Genomic DNA, 15,813 nt, shown 5'->3' on the forward strand with positions numbered 1-15,813 from the left:
AGGTATTGGAACTTAGTGTTTTTGGTTTGTGGTGCTCAGATGCAGGGCATTTCCCCTTTATTGACTTGTTAAGTAACAGATGTTTGCCTTTCTCAGTTTTGGTGGCAGTCTCCAAAAAGTAATGTTAAAAATAAAACGCACATTATTCCTGCAAAAATAATTGTATTTAATATTTTTTAGGTGTGACTTAGCCTTTATGAGCTATTTGTGTTAGGCATTTTTTAAGGGTTCAAACATTTTTCCATAACATGCATTACAAATAACACAGCCCTGGTAGAAATAGGTATTGTTCAAGAAACAAATATATATATATATATATATATATATATATATATCATCCAAGGGTATAAACTTACTGCAGCCACTACTTAATCACTGTCATGTTAAGTAAGCTGAAATGTTTGGAGAGGAGTATGAGCCTTTTCCAGTCAGTAAAAGCTGCCTAATCAGATGTGATAAGCAGAAGAGATGTGGGTAATGGAAAGTGAGCTACACAGTAAGCAGGAAGGCAGCTTACAGCCCTGGAGCAAACAAACTGAGCAGAAAGAGTCCTGCAGAAACAAATGCAGTATGCATGTAAATCTAGCTGGGAAGTGAAGCACAAGGTAAACAGAACGGTGACACAGAAGCCGTCTCCCCACCTCATCCATGACATTATGCGGTGTATTGCGCTACACTGCTCTGTGCCAATACTAAACACAGGTCACTGACTTAAATAAAAAGCAATACAGATTTCACTGCACATGTGAAACCTTCACATTTCATTTTAAAAGAAGCTCAGAATAACAAAAAAAATAAATAAAAAATATGTCAAATAAATGAACCCCACTGTGACCAAACAAACATATGCATTACACCATTTGCCAATACTGACAGCCTAAAGAATACCTGCCAGATTCATTTTCAATTCTTACCTAGTCATCCGGATTTCTATGGAAGTGTCAGTGCTTTCAGAGTTCATCATTCTATAAAACCCCAAATGCCTTACAGCTGCAATCCAGGCAAACTAATAAACACTTGGAAAGATTTGTAATTCTATTCAGGCAGTCTCGTGATCCATGCAATCCTGACGGAAACACTCACCCAGATTCCCAAGCTTACTATTATCTACTGCAGTTATAACAAACTTGTGAGAAACTCGCATTATATTAATTCAGAGCTGCAGTTAGCCACTGACATCTTATGGTGACAGCTCATAGGTTTTCTAAAGCAAACTGCCCATCCTCGGCTGCACGCTACCCTCCACAAGTTTCTCTAAATCCTAGCAGGCCACAACCAGCAACACGAATGCCCCAGGCAGAGGCCAAGGAAGCAGAGATCCACATTCTTGCACTAATTCTATGTAAAGAAACTTTATTTTTTTAAAGAATACATAAAGCGATCAAAAAGTATTTACAGTATCTCACAAAAGTGAGTATACCCCTCACATTTTTTCAAATATTTTATTATATTTTTTCATATGACAACACTGAAAAAATTACACTTTGCTACAATGTAAAGTAGTGAGTGTACAGCGCGTATAACAGTGTAAATTTGCTCCCCTCAAAATAACTCAACACACAGCCATTAATGTCTAAACTGTTGGCAACAAACGTAAGTACACCCCTAAGTGGAAATGTCCAAATTGGGCCCAATTAGCCATTTTCCCTCCCCGCTGTCATGTAACTCGTTAGTGTTACAAGGCCTCAGGTGTGAATGGGGAGCAGGTGAGTTCAATTTGGTGTAATCGCTCTCACTCTCTTACACTGGTCACTGGAAGTTCAACATGGCAAGCAATGGCAAAGAACTCTCTGAGAATATGAAAAAAAGAATTGATGCTCTACATAAAGATGGTCTAGGCTATAAGAAGATTGCCAAGACCCTGAAACCAAAGACCATACAGTGGTTTAACAGGACAGGTTAAACTCAGAACAGGCCTCACCATGGTCGACCAAAGTTGAGTGCACATGCTCAGCGTCATATACAGGAGGTTGTCTTTGGGAAATAGACATATGAGAGCTGCTGGCATTGCTGCAGAGGTTTAAGGGGTGGGGGGTCAGCCGGTCAGTGCTCAGACCAATTGGTCTGTCGTCCCAGAAGAAAGCCTCTTCTAAAGATGGTGCACAAGAAAGCACACAAACAGTTTACTGAAGACAAGCAGACTAAGGACATGGATTATTGGAACCATGTCCTGTGGTCTGATGAGACCAAGATAAACTCATTTGGTTCAGATGGGGTGAAGCATGTGGCGGCAAACAGGTGAGGAGTACAAAGACAAATGTGTCTTGCCTACAGTTAAGCATGGTGGTGGGAGTGTCATGGTCTGGGGCTGCATGAGTGCTGCTGACACTTGGGAGCTATAGTTCATTGAGGGAACCCATAAATGCCAACATGTACTGTGACATACTGAAGCAGAGCATGGTCCCCACCCTTCAGAGACTGGGCTGCAGGGCAGTATTCCAACATAACGACCCAAAACCCACCTCCAAGATGACCACTGCCTTGCTAAAGAAGCTGAGGGTAAAGGTGATGGACTGGCCAAGCATGTCTCCAGACCTAAACCCTATTAAGCATCTGAGGGGCATCCTCAAATGGAAGGTGAAGGAGCGCAAGCTCTCAAACATCCACCAGCTCCGTGATGTCGACATGGAGGAGTGGAAGAGGACTCCAGTGGCAACCTGTGAAGCTCTGGTGAACTCCATGCCCAAGAGGGTTAAGGCAGTGCTGGAAAATAATGGTGGTCACACAAAATATTGACACTTTGGGCCCAATTTGGACATTTTCACTTAGGGGTGTACTCCCCTTTGTTGCCAGTGGTTTAGACATTAATGGCTGTGTGTTGAGTTTTTTTGAGGGGACAGCAAATTTACACTGTTATACAAGCTGTACACTCACTACTTTGCATTGTAGCAAAGTGTAATTTCTTCAGTGTTGTCACGTGAAAAGATATAATAAAATACATTTACAAAAATGTGAGGGGTGTACTCATTTTTGTGAGATACTGTATAATAACCAGGGCTTGACAAACCCGGGCGCCAGGTCGCATTTGCGACTAGAATTAGCGACCTGGCACCTGGGGTGCCCTGCAAGAGGTGTCCTGTCCCTTTTGTGCCCCCACCTACTCCTCGAGTGCACGGACTTCCGTGCCGTCCGAAAATTAAGGCCCCGGCTTTTCGGCCTTCTTCTGTGAGATGAGGCTTCCAATAGGGAACTGGCGCCCTCTTGTGGTGGCCGGTAGTAATGACTGTTTCCACTGCCTGTTAATGGGAACAGATGAGGGAAGTTTTTGCAGGTTTCATCTCCCTGGAGTGTGGTTATTATTATTAATTTATTTTTTAAATTTAAAAAAAAGAAATAATAATAATTTTTTCCTTTTTTTTTAATTAATAAAAAAAAATAAAAATTATTATTTTTTTTTCAATTATTAAAAAAAAAAATATATATATATATATATATATATATATATATATATATATATAATCTTTTTTTTTTTTTTTTCCCTCATCGCCATGCCACAGCCGAAGGCCCCTTTCACACGGGCTGTCTGATCAGGTCCGTCTGTCAGTTTTTCAGGCAGACCTGATCGGACCCTTCATTCTGCTCTATGGAGCAGTAATCTGCCGCCATCTGATCCTGTCCACCAAAAACAGACGGATGGTGGTTCTATTTTCTATCCACCCCGTGGATCGGATCAGATGGCATCGGATGGAAACAGACAGACAGTCTGTTTCCATCCAATTGCGCTATAGAGGAGAGTGGGGTTCTAGTCGTATTTATGTGTAAATTTAGTGTCCGTTTTACTAAATAAAGCTTGGTTGTTAGTTTAAAAAAAAAAAAAAAACTGGCTCCTAACTTTTTTAGCTGGCTCCTAGATTTCAGGCAAATTTGTCAAGCCCTGCTGTATATGACCTTTAAAGACTAAAAAACACCAGGCCCAATACATCAAATATGGAAAAGGCAGTTGCCTTGTCCAGATTTCATCGGTTACATTTTAAAGCAGATAAGAATATGACTGGACTATTCATATCGCTTGTTGTGGGTAAGACACACTTTTTCCAATTTAAATTTAATTTTATATCATGGGAAACGTACATGCCTACAAAGGGTAAATAATCGAATACAAAAGAAATCCAGTAGCAACATTTGGCAGATGAAAGCTCTTCCAACTCTAACTCAATGCCAGGCAAAAAAATAAATAATAAATGTGTTGTACGCTGCCACTTATTTCTATATATAACCTGAGGCTGCTGCTATCACTAAATGTGTTCCCACATATAGTGCAATCGGTAAAGAAAAAAGTTGTGATAGCATTGCCCAATAGTGAACATTCAATCATTCAATAATAAACTCTTGTGCTATAAAATTGCTATAAACACTGATACAGTATATTGAAAAATACAGAAACACATATTAGGTAAATAAAGTCTCAACAATCCATACATAAAGTGCTCTAGCGCATCTTCATATTCCAATATGTGCTCCACCATATATAACAAGAGTGCTCCGTCACCAGGTGAAATACTCGCTCATCTCAGGACAAGACACTCAAAAGGGTCAACACAACATAATGGTAATAAATACAGTACACCAGATAGTGGGTCCTCTGCTCACTTCCTCCTCTGATAATGGAACTTCCCCAGCTTCCACAGAACTCTCAAGATAAAGGAAATTATCTCCAATAGTGCAGTATCATGCTTAAAATGAATAAGAGAATACCATCCAAGCTTAAAGTGATTGTAAAGTTTTATTATAAATACAAAAATATGTGCAGCGCTAGCGCTGCACATATTTTTGTATTTATATTGATGTATCACTCTCTTTAGTTCAGTGATTGGTGTCAGCTGCTTACACTTTCTTTATAAGTTAGCGCAATAATTCCTTCTGTATTTTGTAAAGTTTTATTTTTTCTTCTTAAAGATTAATAAATACATGTCATACTCACTTGCTCTGTGAAATGGTTTTGCACAGAGCAGCCCAGATCCTCTTCTTCTCGGGTCCCTATTCGTTGCTCCTGGCCCATCCCCTCTGTTGAGTTCTCCCACGGCAAGCAGCTTGCTATGTGGCACCCGAGCCGAGCTGCAGCTCCATGTATCCATTCAGGAACAGAGGCACTGTTCAGCCCTGTCCCCTCTCGCCTGATTGGCTGTCTTTGATTGACAGCAACGGGAGCCAATGGCGTGGCTGCTGTGTCTCAGCCAATCAGACGAGAGTCCCGGACGGCCGAGGCAGTCGTGCACATCGCTGGATAGAGATGGGGCTCAGATAAATATTGGGGGGGCTGCTACACACAGGTTTTTTTATCCTAATGCATAAAATGCATGAAGAAACAGGGTCTCATAGCATCCAGATCAAGTGAAGAAGCCACAAGGGAGGGTGGTGAAACACGTAAAGGGGAGCCAGGTGGTGTGTATCATTACTTGATCTGGATGCTGTGGGACCCTGTTACTCTGTTATATCATTTTGATGCTTTTACTTGAATAAATGTGAGTGCATTTCCTTAAGCTTGGCTGGTATTCCCTGACTTTAGGATAGTATAAGGAGTAAGGCGCCTCCCCCTGATGTAAAACACTGTATTATGTAGAGCTGCCTTCAATTTAAGTAGTGATACTTAAATGTGAAATAAGGTGTATAATGAGGCGCTGCTACTGGTACATAAGCACATACATTTTATGTACCTTTATGTGCTTATGTACCAGTAGCAGCGCCTCATTATACACCTTATTCTCTGATTTTAGCAAGATACAGCACTATTAGAGTTTGTTTCCTTTATCCTGAGTGTTCTGCTGGGGAAGTTCCATCATCAGTGGAGGAAGTGGGCAGAGGACCCACTATCTGGTGTACAGGATTTATTATGCTGTGTTGTTCACTATCAGCGCCATTAATGCCAGTCAAATTGCTGCATACCCACATGAAATACAAAAAAGGGAGTATCAGCGCTATTAATGCCAGTCAAATTTCTGCATACCCACATGAAATGCAAAAAAGGGATTATCAGCGCTATTAATGCCAGTCAAATTGCTGCATACCCACATAAAATACAAAAAAGGGACTATCAGCGCTATTAATGCCAGTCAAATTGCTGCATACACACATGAAATGCAAAAAAGGGAGTAGTTTTACTTTCCAAAGGATTTGTATTTCCCTCCTTCCAGTTCTGAGATTTGCACAGCTCTGTCAATTAGGACAGCCCTGTCTGATTTTTATCTCCTGCAGTTAAATGTCACTTGTGGCTCATTTTACATGTGTTGATTATGAAGGATGAAGCAATACTCATTAATGTGCCCATACTATTTATGACAAGCGTTAAAAAAAAAGCTACAAGAATGCTTGACAAATGCCCATGAAAAGTGTTGCTTTTCTAGTGTGAAGTACGTAAAGGGGAAGCAGACTTGTATAAAGTACTCAAAATTTCTACTTGAGTAAAAGTACAAGTGCTCGATCAAAAAGTGACTTGAGTAGAAGTGGAAGTGCTCGCAGAAAAAGTTACTTAAGTGGAAGTACTAAAGTATTCAACATTTTTTTTACTTAAGTATTGCAAGTAATTTTTTCAAAAAATTTGCTACTTAAGTACTAAAAGTAAAAAGTACCAGTAGTTTTGAAAAAAAAATTCTACTCAAGTACTGAAAGTAGAAGTAGAAGTACTGTGTTATGTAGTTATTAAAGAAAGAAGTCAAAAGTTTGAACATCATATTGTTTTTTATTATTTCAAATTATTTATTCAAATGATTAACCTGTGTTTGTTAGTAGTTTCTTGATGCACTTTAAGCGCTGTAGCACCATTTATTTGTTTGTTTCATATTTTCTTTTTATTGGAAAGATTTGGTATAGCAGCTTTTATTATACACAGCCTTTATTTTCGTATGCGCTGATTTACAAATGACATTATACACATTTTTTTGAGCTTTATGCAACCTGCCATCTACTGTTCTGGCAGTGGTAATTTTTTTAAAAGTAACGAGTAACTATGCAGCACAAAAAAAAAATACTTGAGTAGAAGTATCGAAATCATCGAAAAAATGTAGTGAAGTAAAAGTAGAAGTAGGAGAAAAAAATTCTACTCTAGGAAAGTACAGATACCGCATTTCGGTACTTAAGTACAGTACTTAAGTAGTTCTACTTCGTTACTATACATCTCTGAGGGGAAGTGATGTAGATAAAACAATCTACTTTGAAGCGTGGTTGGGTTGTGGTGTGATAGCAAACATTTTTTGTGAATATTCTGCAAGATGGGTTCATATACTTTACTTCGATCTCTGACACTTGGCTTGGTCCAGCTTAACTTTGCAGAAATAAACAGCTTTGTGTTGGACAATAACGCTCAATGCCTCTGCTCGTACCTGGCCCTGTCAGTATTGCTGACTGGCTTGATGCTTTTGCACATGATGTTACCACAAAGCTGCTCTTTACAAAAAGGAAATGCAAGGCTGAAACATGTCAGTATTTGTTTTTGTACTGGAACTTTTTATCCTGTTTAAAGTGATTCTAAAGGTTGTATTTAAAAATAAACATGTTGTACTTACCTGCTCTGTGCAATGGTTTTGCACAGAGCAGCCCCGTTCCTCTTTTTTTTTTTGTCCCCCACATTTCCACCGGTACTGGCTCCTCCCCACTGCCGAGGCTCCCGAGCCACACTGTGTGAATGAACAATGTCCTGTCACAGGACAGAGTGTGGCTCAGCCCCGCCACCCGCACTTTCCTCATTGACTCACTGGCTGGGATTGACAGCAGCCGGAGCCAATGAAGAGCGAGACCCAGGACATCTGCTGCTCTCATGCACATTGCTGGATCAAGATGAGGCTCAGGTAAGTATGGGGGTGGGGGGGGGGAGGCAGGGGACTTCACCCAGGAGGTTTTTTACCCTAATGCATATTATGCATTAGGGTAAAAAAAACCTTCCGTCTTTAGAAACAAATGAAATAAAGATTTTTTTCATCGCTGAATAGCCACCCGGTTGCTGACTTTACCCTTTACTGGATTAGAAACAGGAATTTGCTATAGCTGCTTTGTCCTAGCGCCCAATTTTTTCCCAGTGCATTCTGGGATACAGGAATCTCCACTGCCTCTTCCTCAGCACCCAAACACATAATTGCTTCACTAACAAGCCATAAATGCTATCTGTGCTGTTAAGGTGCGGTAACAGAGCATTACTACTGAAATTAATGGAGGTGGCTGACAAAGTGTCGACGCCTCATAAAAGCGACATGCTGTCTAATTTGTAAAACACAACACAACAATACTGCTCCTGTGTAAAAAGTACTGTGTGATGCCATTGTAGGCATTGAAGGGTGGTAATGAGGCTTTAAAAATGCTGAATGTATGCCACATAAACACAGGGTACTGACACACGTGTGAAAGAACCCTTACAGATCTGGTCCTTTCTCCAGCCTGTAACTGGACAGTAAAAAGAAGAGCAGCATCACTTCTCTTTGTTGCAATGTTTTGTACTCTGGTATGCAAACAATGTACACTATGTGTCACATGTGTAACTGTTGGAATTTTTTTGGAATAATTGAAAAACCAAAGAAAAATCATTGGAAAGTAAGAGGAAGAGCTGCAGGCAGATAAGCTCCTCTTTCACTCTGCTCTCTTCTTCTAATCAGCTGGTCTGCTTGTACAGGGAATTGTCAGAAGCTGACCCAATTACTTACATTGCTTACATTAAGCCTAACGTTCACACTAGATGCGGTGTGAAATTCACAGCGGATTCAGCAATGCATCTAAATCGCATCCCGTCCATGCAAACCAATTGCGGAGTGTATGGTAAGTTAACAACACTTTGCAATCAGTTTGCAAAACACAGTGCGATTTGCAGAATTGAATCGCATGGTTGCGAACACCCATGCGATCCGATTCTGGTGCTGATAAAAAAAAAAAAAAGGTTTTGCAGCAGTTTGGTGGGAATGCGGTGTGATTTGAGCCAAACAAATGCATGGCTTAAATCGCACCCCAGAGACACAGCATGCAATTCACACAGGAATGTGCTGCGATTACTGTGCAAATTACATGCGGTGTCTCGCACCGCAACAGTGTGAACCCAATCTTATAACAAAAAAATGATTTTAATTATGTATTATTGAATACAAAGCCCCATTAATTTGTGTCTTAAATATCAGCTGGAGTTCAACTTTACCTGCTCAGTTCTCACAAACTTCTTGATAGTTACTGATAAAGATTTTACACCCCTCACTACACATTTAAGCAGCCACTGGATGTAAACTCTGCAAACAAACATAGTAAGCAGAAAGGTATGGCTTGTTTGTTCATTCACCAGAGTTTAGCAACAGAAACAACAAGGAATGCAACACCATCTATTATATATCAGCAACAAATTAGTACTACTGGTCTGCGACAGGCATTTTTTTTTTTTATCTTTAGCGTGTCTCATGTTATGGGATAGAGATGATCACCCTAATTGCATAAAATAATAAGGCAGAACTCGTGAATAGGACTTAAAATGGAAGTAAAGGCAAAACTTAACTAACTCTAAATCTACTCTCAGCCAAATGGTAAGCCTAATCTGTATAGCCTTGAAAATAAAAAAAATCACTATACTTACTGTTCTGCAGCCGCTCCAGTCCGGTGGAACGCTGATCTGTCAGCAGCGGCTTCAGTGTGTAGGAAAGGCAGCCGCCAACAATAAAAGCCCTAAAGTAAGTCTATGGGTGACATCACTTCCCAGCCACTGTTGGCTTTCTCCTGCACACAGAGGGCGCCGCTGGAGACCCGACTGAGCGGCTTCAGTATAGGCAAGTATAGCATTTTTTTTTCTTTACAGGGCAAGATAGTTTAGGTTTAAAATGTGTAGGTGTAGAGTTAGTTAGGTTTTGCCTTTACTTCTACTTTAAACCTAAATGTATGTGTCCATTTATTCCTGATTACATATAACATATAAAGTTGGCGACATTTATCCAAGTACATACGTTTTCCTTTTTTGCAGCAGAGCCCGTTCTTCTCTCGTACTGTTCCATGGAAAATAGCCCAACAAAAACTTCCAAGACTCCTTTCTTAGGGCATGGCAGAGCCCCTGTAGCAAAAAACAACCGCAATTAGCCCTTTCACCTCAACTGCAGTAAAAATGTTTGTGAATGTTCATGAAAGTTTTATTTAAAGTTAAGAGTTCAGCTTAGATTTTAGGACACCAGTAAAAGTAGCTTTACAGATGCAGTTCATGAAACTCAAAGCACTAAGCAAGGCTGAAAATCCATAAAGCCATCCTTTTAATAAGAAATCGTGTACAAAGCCTTCGCTACAAAGATTATCGCAGTCTTAGATGCATACGCTGCTCTGAACATATGAGGATATGCTCGTGTTGTAAAGAGATTACAAGGACTGCTTTGGTGATATAAGGAGGTCAGTGAGTACAGAATCTCTACGCTTCACAAGTGACATTTTGGATGCAGTAAAAATACATCACTCTGTATTTGTAAAACAGACTAAATGGGTTTCTGGGAAATGCATTTGTGAACTCAAGTGATTAAGATTATGCTATCGCTACCAAATACAAAAGGTTCCCGCTTATCAAGTTCAAAGAGGAGCTGTCAAATGTGGAACTACAAAAGTGACTAGTCACAGCAAAAAAGCAATGTACTGAGCAGTGGAGAGAAATTAAATGTTGACAAGATGTGATGAAAGTAGCATGGATTCTGGAAATAACCAAGCAGAATATTGAAATAGAGTTACACATAACTACCCTGGCTTTACACTTGATTTACTTTGTGATAAACACCAAGCGAGCGGATGTGGGAAAGGATGGAGCTTTTATAAATCAGTTTTAAATAATGCTTACACCTCAGTTAATGTATGTTATCTTTTTGGAAATGTAAGGTTTATTTTATTATCAATTTAATTCTATATACTTTCGCTAAATTAAAAAGGCATCTAAAGTAAAGATGTTTTTTAAAAAAATCAAAAAAAACGAACATAATGGTTCGAACAAAAAACAGTAAAGCGTATCAAAGTCTGAAATGATTTGTCTTTAAGGTTTATACCCTCTCACCCGTTCTAGCATCAGAAAAATCCCAAAGAGCTGAAGTCGTTTCAAAAACATAATTTAAGTCCTCATGCAAATTGGGCATAAAATGAAAAGTGTACACATTTACAGGCATTTGGCACTTTATTTCAGCAGGTAAAAGCACCTCTGAGTAAGCCTGTGTGTGTCCATGCATGCATAGGTGTTTAAAGGCATATAAGAAGCTTTTACAAGTAGAAAAAAAAAAACCACAAAAGTTGTGTTCAGGAAAGGAGCAGATGAGCTGAAAAAACGCTGAACACACCTAAACGCTAGACACAACTAGCATTTGAGCGTTAATGCCAATAGCCAGAATAAATTAATATTTTGGTCAAACGCATCTAAACTTATGTGCGATAAGGGCCTTTGGGAGCATGTTTTAAGTAGTTTCTCTCCTGCCAAGAGTTCTGGTATTCAGAGGGGCAAGACAGACACCCCGTGTGCATGAGACCTAACAAAGAAATAGCATAATATGCAGAATATGTAATAATGAGCAATTACAGATGCGATTTTGAACAATCGATTGTTCTAAAATGATTGTGATATGCGCCAAGATCGATTTGGTTGAACTCACTGGGATTTTCCATCATACCTAATTGTTTGAATGATATGCTTGTTCATCAAATTATTTTATTTTATTGATTCATACTCTTATGCATATGGCCAGTATCAGACTAGTGGAAGGGGTACTATATGCCTGCATAATTTAATACTTCAGGCAGGACTGAAATCATTTTACTGCCCAAGACACATATGAATACAATGCCCCCCTACAAAGATGTTTAAAAAGATGTAAGTAGGAGGTTGAAGCCTCCTATCCTCTGACTAACAAAAGAAAGGAGCACCTCCTTGCCCAGTCTAGGCCATGGTATGTAGAAGTCAGCTTCTAATCTGAGGTCGGTAGTGAGGTGCAATGGGTACATTGAGGGGGAAGCAGTTGATCATACATTATACTCTAAAAGTATTATTTACCATAAATACTGCAATAAATATAATATGAAAATGATTCACGAATATAGCCTTAAGCCAAGCCATGCATTATTGGCAGCAGAATACTGTTAACTTATATAATAATTAAATGTGTAGTCCATAATATGTAAATGTATAGTCCATTAAAAAGCATCAATGTGTAAAGCTATATGTTGTTGCCTTAGCTACAATACATTGATTCCTTTTGTGAACTCCTACACCCCCACACTTATATTTCTACTGTAAAAAATTGTATATCAAATGGTTGTCAAAAGTTTGCATACCCTTGGGGAACTGGTAATATTTGTACCATTTTTTAAAGAAAACAGTGAGTGAGCAAGCAAAAACACATTTCTTTTATTTCACTGGGATTCAAATTTAACTTTAGGTCATACCAGAATGAAACAAATCATAAAACAAAACATGGTAACAAAAACAAATGATATGACCCCTGTTCAAATGTCTCCATACCCTTAGTTCTTAAAGGGCAAGTCCACCCTAATAATAAAATCAATGCAGCAATCAGTATAGTTACCTTTTTTGAAGCCGATCTGACCTGATCACACACTGAGCTGTCAAACCGCGGCTTCGCAGTGGATGCGGGTGCAGAGGACACATCCGACAACAGAAGCCCCATAGTAAGTCTATGGGTGACCACACTTCCCATTAATTTCCCAGCCGCTGTCAGCCGTGTCTTCTGCAGGGCTTCCGCCGCTTGAGGTTGGGTCGGATCGGCTTCAAAAAAAGGTATGTATACCAGTTTCTTCTTTGCAGAGCTAGATAGGTTAGTGTTAGATCGTGGAGATCTATAGGTGCAAGGATTTTAGTTTGAGGTTGGACTTATTCTTTAATACTGTGTATTGCCACCTTTAGCATTAAGGACAGCATGCAGTCTTTTGTAGTAGTTGTATAGGAGGCCCAGAATTCTGGTATAGCTGCCCATTCCCCCTTGGCAAAATGCCTCCGGGTCATGCAAAGTCTTTGGTCGTCCTGCATGAACGGCACGTTTGAGATATTTCCACAGTGGCTCGATGATATTAAAGGTCAGGAGACTGATGGGCACTCAAGAACCTTCACCTTTTTATGCTGTAACCACTAGAGGATCAACTTGGCTTTGTGCTTCGAGTATTGTAGTGCTGGGAAGTGCAAGAGAGTCCCATGTGCAGCTTTCTTGTAGAAGAATGCACATTGCCAGTGTTTTCGGACAACATGCTGCATTTATCTTGCCATCAACTTTCACAAGATTGCCCATGCATTTTGGCGCTCCCCCCCCCAAAAACATCAATGAGCCAGCACCATGCTTCACAGTGGGGATGGTATTCTTGTCGCTATGAACCTCGGTGACCCCTCTACAAACATAGTGCTTATGGTTGTGACCATAAAGGTATTTTTTGGTTTTGTCAATCCAGAATAGAGAGCCAAAAGCGGTGAGCCATGTCAAGGTATTGTTGGGAATATTGTAACTGGGCTTTTTTTATAGCATTTGTGCAGTAAAGGCTTCTTTCTGGCAATTCAACCATGCAGCTCATTTTTGTTCAAGTTTTATCATATTGTGCTCCTTGAAACAAACAACCACACCATCTTTTTCCTGAGCAGCCTGTATTTCTCCCGAGGATACCTGTGGGTTTTTCTTGTGTATCCTGAACAATTCTTCTGGCAGTTGTGGCTGCAATCTTTCTTGATCCACCGGACCTTTAACTTAAACTTAGTTTTAAGAGATAAGTGATTGAACAGTACTGACTGGCATATTCAAGCCTTTGGCTGTCTTTTTATATCCTTTTCCATCTTTATAAAGTTCAATTACCTTGTTACACAGGTCTTTTGACTGTTCTTTTCTGCTCCCCATGGCTCAGTATCTAGCCTGCTCAATGCATCTACGTGAGAGCTAACAAACTCATTGACTATTTATACACAGCCACTAATTGCAATTTAAAAAGCCACAGATGTGGGAAATTAGAAGGGATTGTAAAAGGCAGAAGTTTTTTTATCTGATCTCATTCTATGCAATAAGATAAAAAAAAAACCTTGTGCACAGCAGCCCCCCTCCACCCCCCTAATACTTACCTTAGCCCATCTTTATCCAGCGATGTTGCAGGAGTGTCTCAGCTGCCCAGGACTCCCCTTCCTCATTAGCTGAGACAACAGTGTGGCACGATTGGCTCCCACTGCTGTCAAAGTCTATCAGCCAATTAGGAGAGAGAGAGAGGGAGCAGGGCTGGGTCGTGGCTCCGTGTCTGAAGCAGATTGCAATGGGGGCACTCAAAAGGAGGGAGGGGCCAGGAGCACAGAAGAGGGACCTGAAGAGAGGAGGCTCCTGGCCACTCTGTGCAAAACCAACTGCACAGAGGAGGTAAGTATAACATATTTGATAAAAAAAAAAAAAAAAAAAAAAAAAGACTTTACAATCACTTTAACCTTTAATTGTCATTTAAACTTGTGTGTGTGTCACCTTGTGTGACACCAAGGCCAAACATTCCAGGGTATGTAAAACTTTTGATCAGGGCCATTTGGGGTGATTTCCGTTATCATTACGATTAAAAAATGAGCCAAACAACTTTGCGATAATAAATGGCTTCATATGAATACGATCCTTCAATAAATTACAGTTTTTGGCATGATCAGTCATATTTTCAATATCACGGTTTCTGCCAGGGAATGCAAACTTTTAAGCACAACTGTATGTATATATATATATATATATATATAATAAATGGTGAGCTGCAGGTTCCACACCATGGCTGATCAAGGACTGGTAAGAAAGATGTGGCACCGGATCAAGAATGATTTTTAAATGCTTTAATCTTGCAATATTAGGGAGTGCTGAAAAGGTGAGTATAGCTACCTCACCATTCCTGCCTCTGTAGGAACATGTGATGGTGTCTTCCCTCCAAGTGACAGTTAGGTCTAGCAGCCAAATGCTAGGCATGAGCTCCGTCATTGTCCAAAGGAGTAAAGTCTCTGCTCCCCTTAGTTTAACACAAGCCATTACATTGGACTTGGATCCAGACAGGAACACTGGTAAGGTGAGTGTGACTGGGAGAGGGGCTTTATACACACTGTCTTTTTAAGCAACTATTGAGAAAGAATCGGAAAAGCCACTTTTCACCATTGTGTCAAAAATTAGAAACAGCAAGTGGGCTTTTAAGTAGATTCACATGCACATAATATTCAGACCCAGATGGAGAATTGGCAGTGTTTGATCCTCCATCACAACTTCCAATATTTACTGCAATCTAGAGTTTACCTCCCTCATCCACCCTGATAAAAACAAGACATATGCAGCTTAGCTAAAAGCCAAGATAACGGTCCGCTCTAGTAAAGTATACAAAAAACGGTAAGGACCGGTGCACTCTTTTCAGGTAGACTCAGATGAACATCAAGAACATAGTCCATACGTTTAAAGATTGACAACAGCACACTGTTGTAGGAAAACTGCAATTAAACTTTTCATTTGCCATCACATGCGTGCAACGTCTCAAGAGTAATGAGGACACCTTCCTCTGGCAGCAGGGACCAGTCACCCACTTCTGTGGCCTCCCTATAGATTATCTACATTTACTTGTGAAAATTCTACTGGATGTAGCAACACAATTATTTATGGTCACTACAAACTAACAACGTATGAGTGACATGGCTCTATAAAAATGGAAAACAATATTTCAAAGGAAAGCATTTTTAAAGTAACGCACCCCTTTAAAAATCATGGTCTTGAGGTGGTCCACATTTTTAATTCTTCCTTCTGTATCAATATGTTTGTCCCATTCAGAAGTCGAAACTGGATCTCTTCGGTGGACTTCTGGGCGAGTTCCAACATCAATCTAAAAAGAATTCAGCTATTAATTGATGGTGCAAAGTAA

The 15,813-nt window shown here is 39.9% G+C and overlaps 1 protein-coding gene across 1 annotated transcript in view; it reads right to left on the reverse strand.

Annotated features, from left to right (window-relative positions):
• Positions 1-15,813, reverse strand: part of TBC1D15 (TBC1 domain family member 15) — a 135,398-nt gene that overhangs the window by 34,626 nt on the left and 84,959 nt on the right. Inside the window, exons 8-9 of the mRNA XM_082253108.1 lie at positions 15,646-15,774; positions 9,900-10,003 (exon numbers count right to left, since the gene is read on the reverse strand). Coding sequence (XP_082109234.1) covers positions 9,900-10,003; positions 15,646-15,774 — 233 coding nt within the window. The remainder of the gene's footprint in view (positions 1-9,899; positions 10,004-15,645; positions 15,775-15,813) is intronic.

The sequence above is a fragment of the Pelophylax lessonae genome (assembly GCF_965119305.1).
Source record: "Pelophylax lessonae genome assembly, chromosome: 4".
Lineage (NCBI taxonomy): Eukaryota > Metazoa > Chordata > Amphibia > Anura > Ranidae > Pelophylax > Pelophylax lessonae.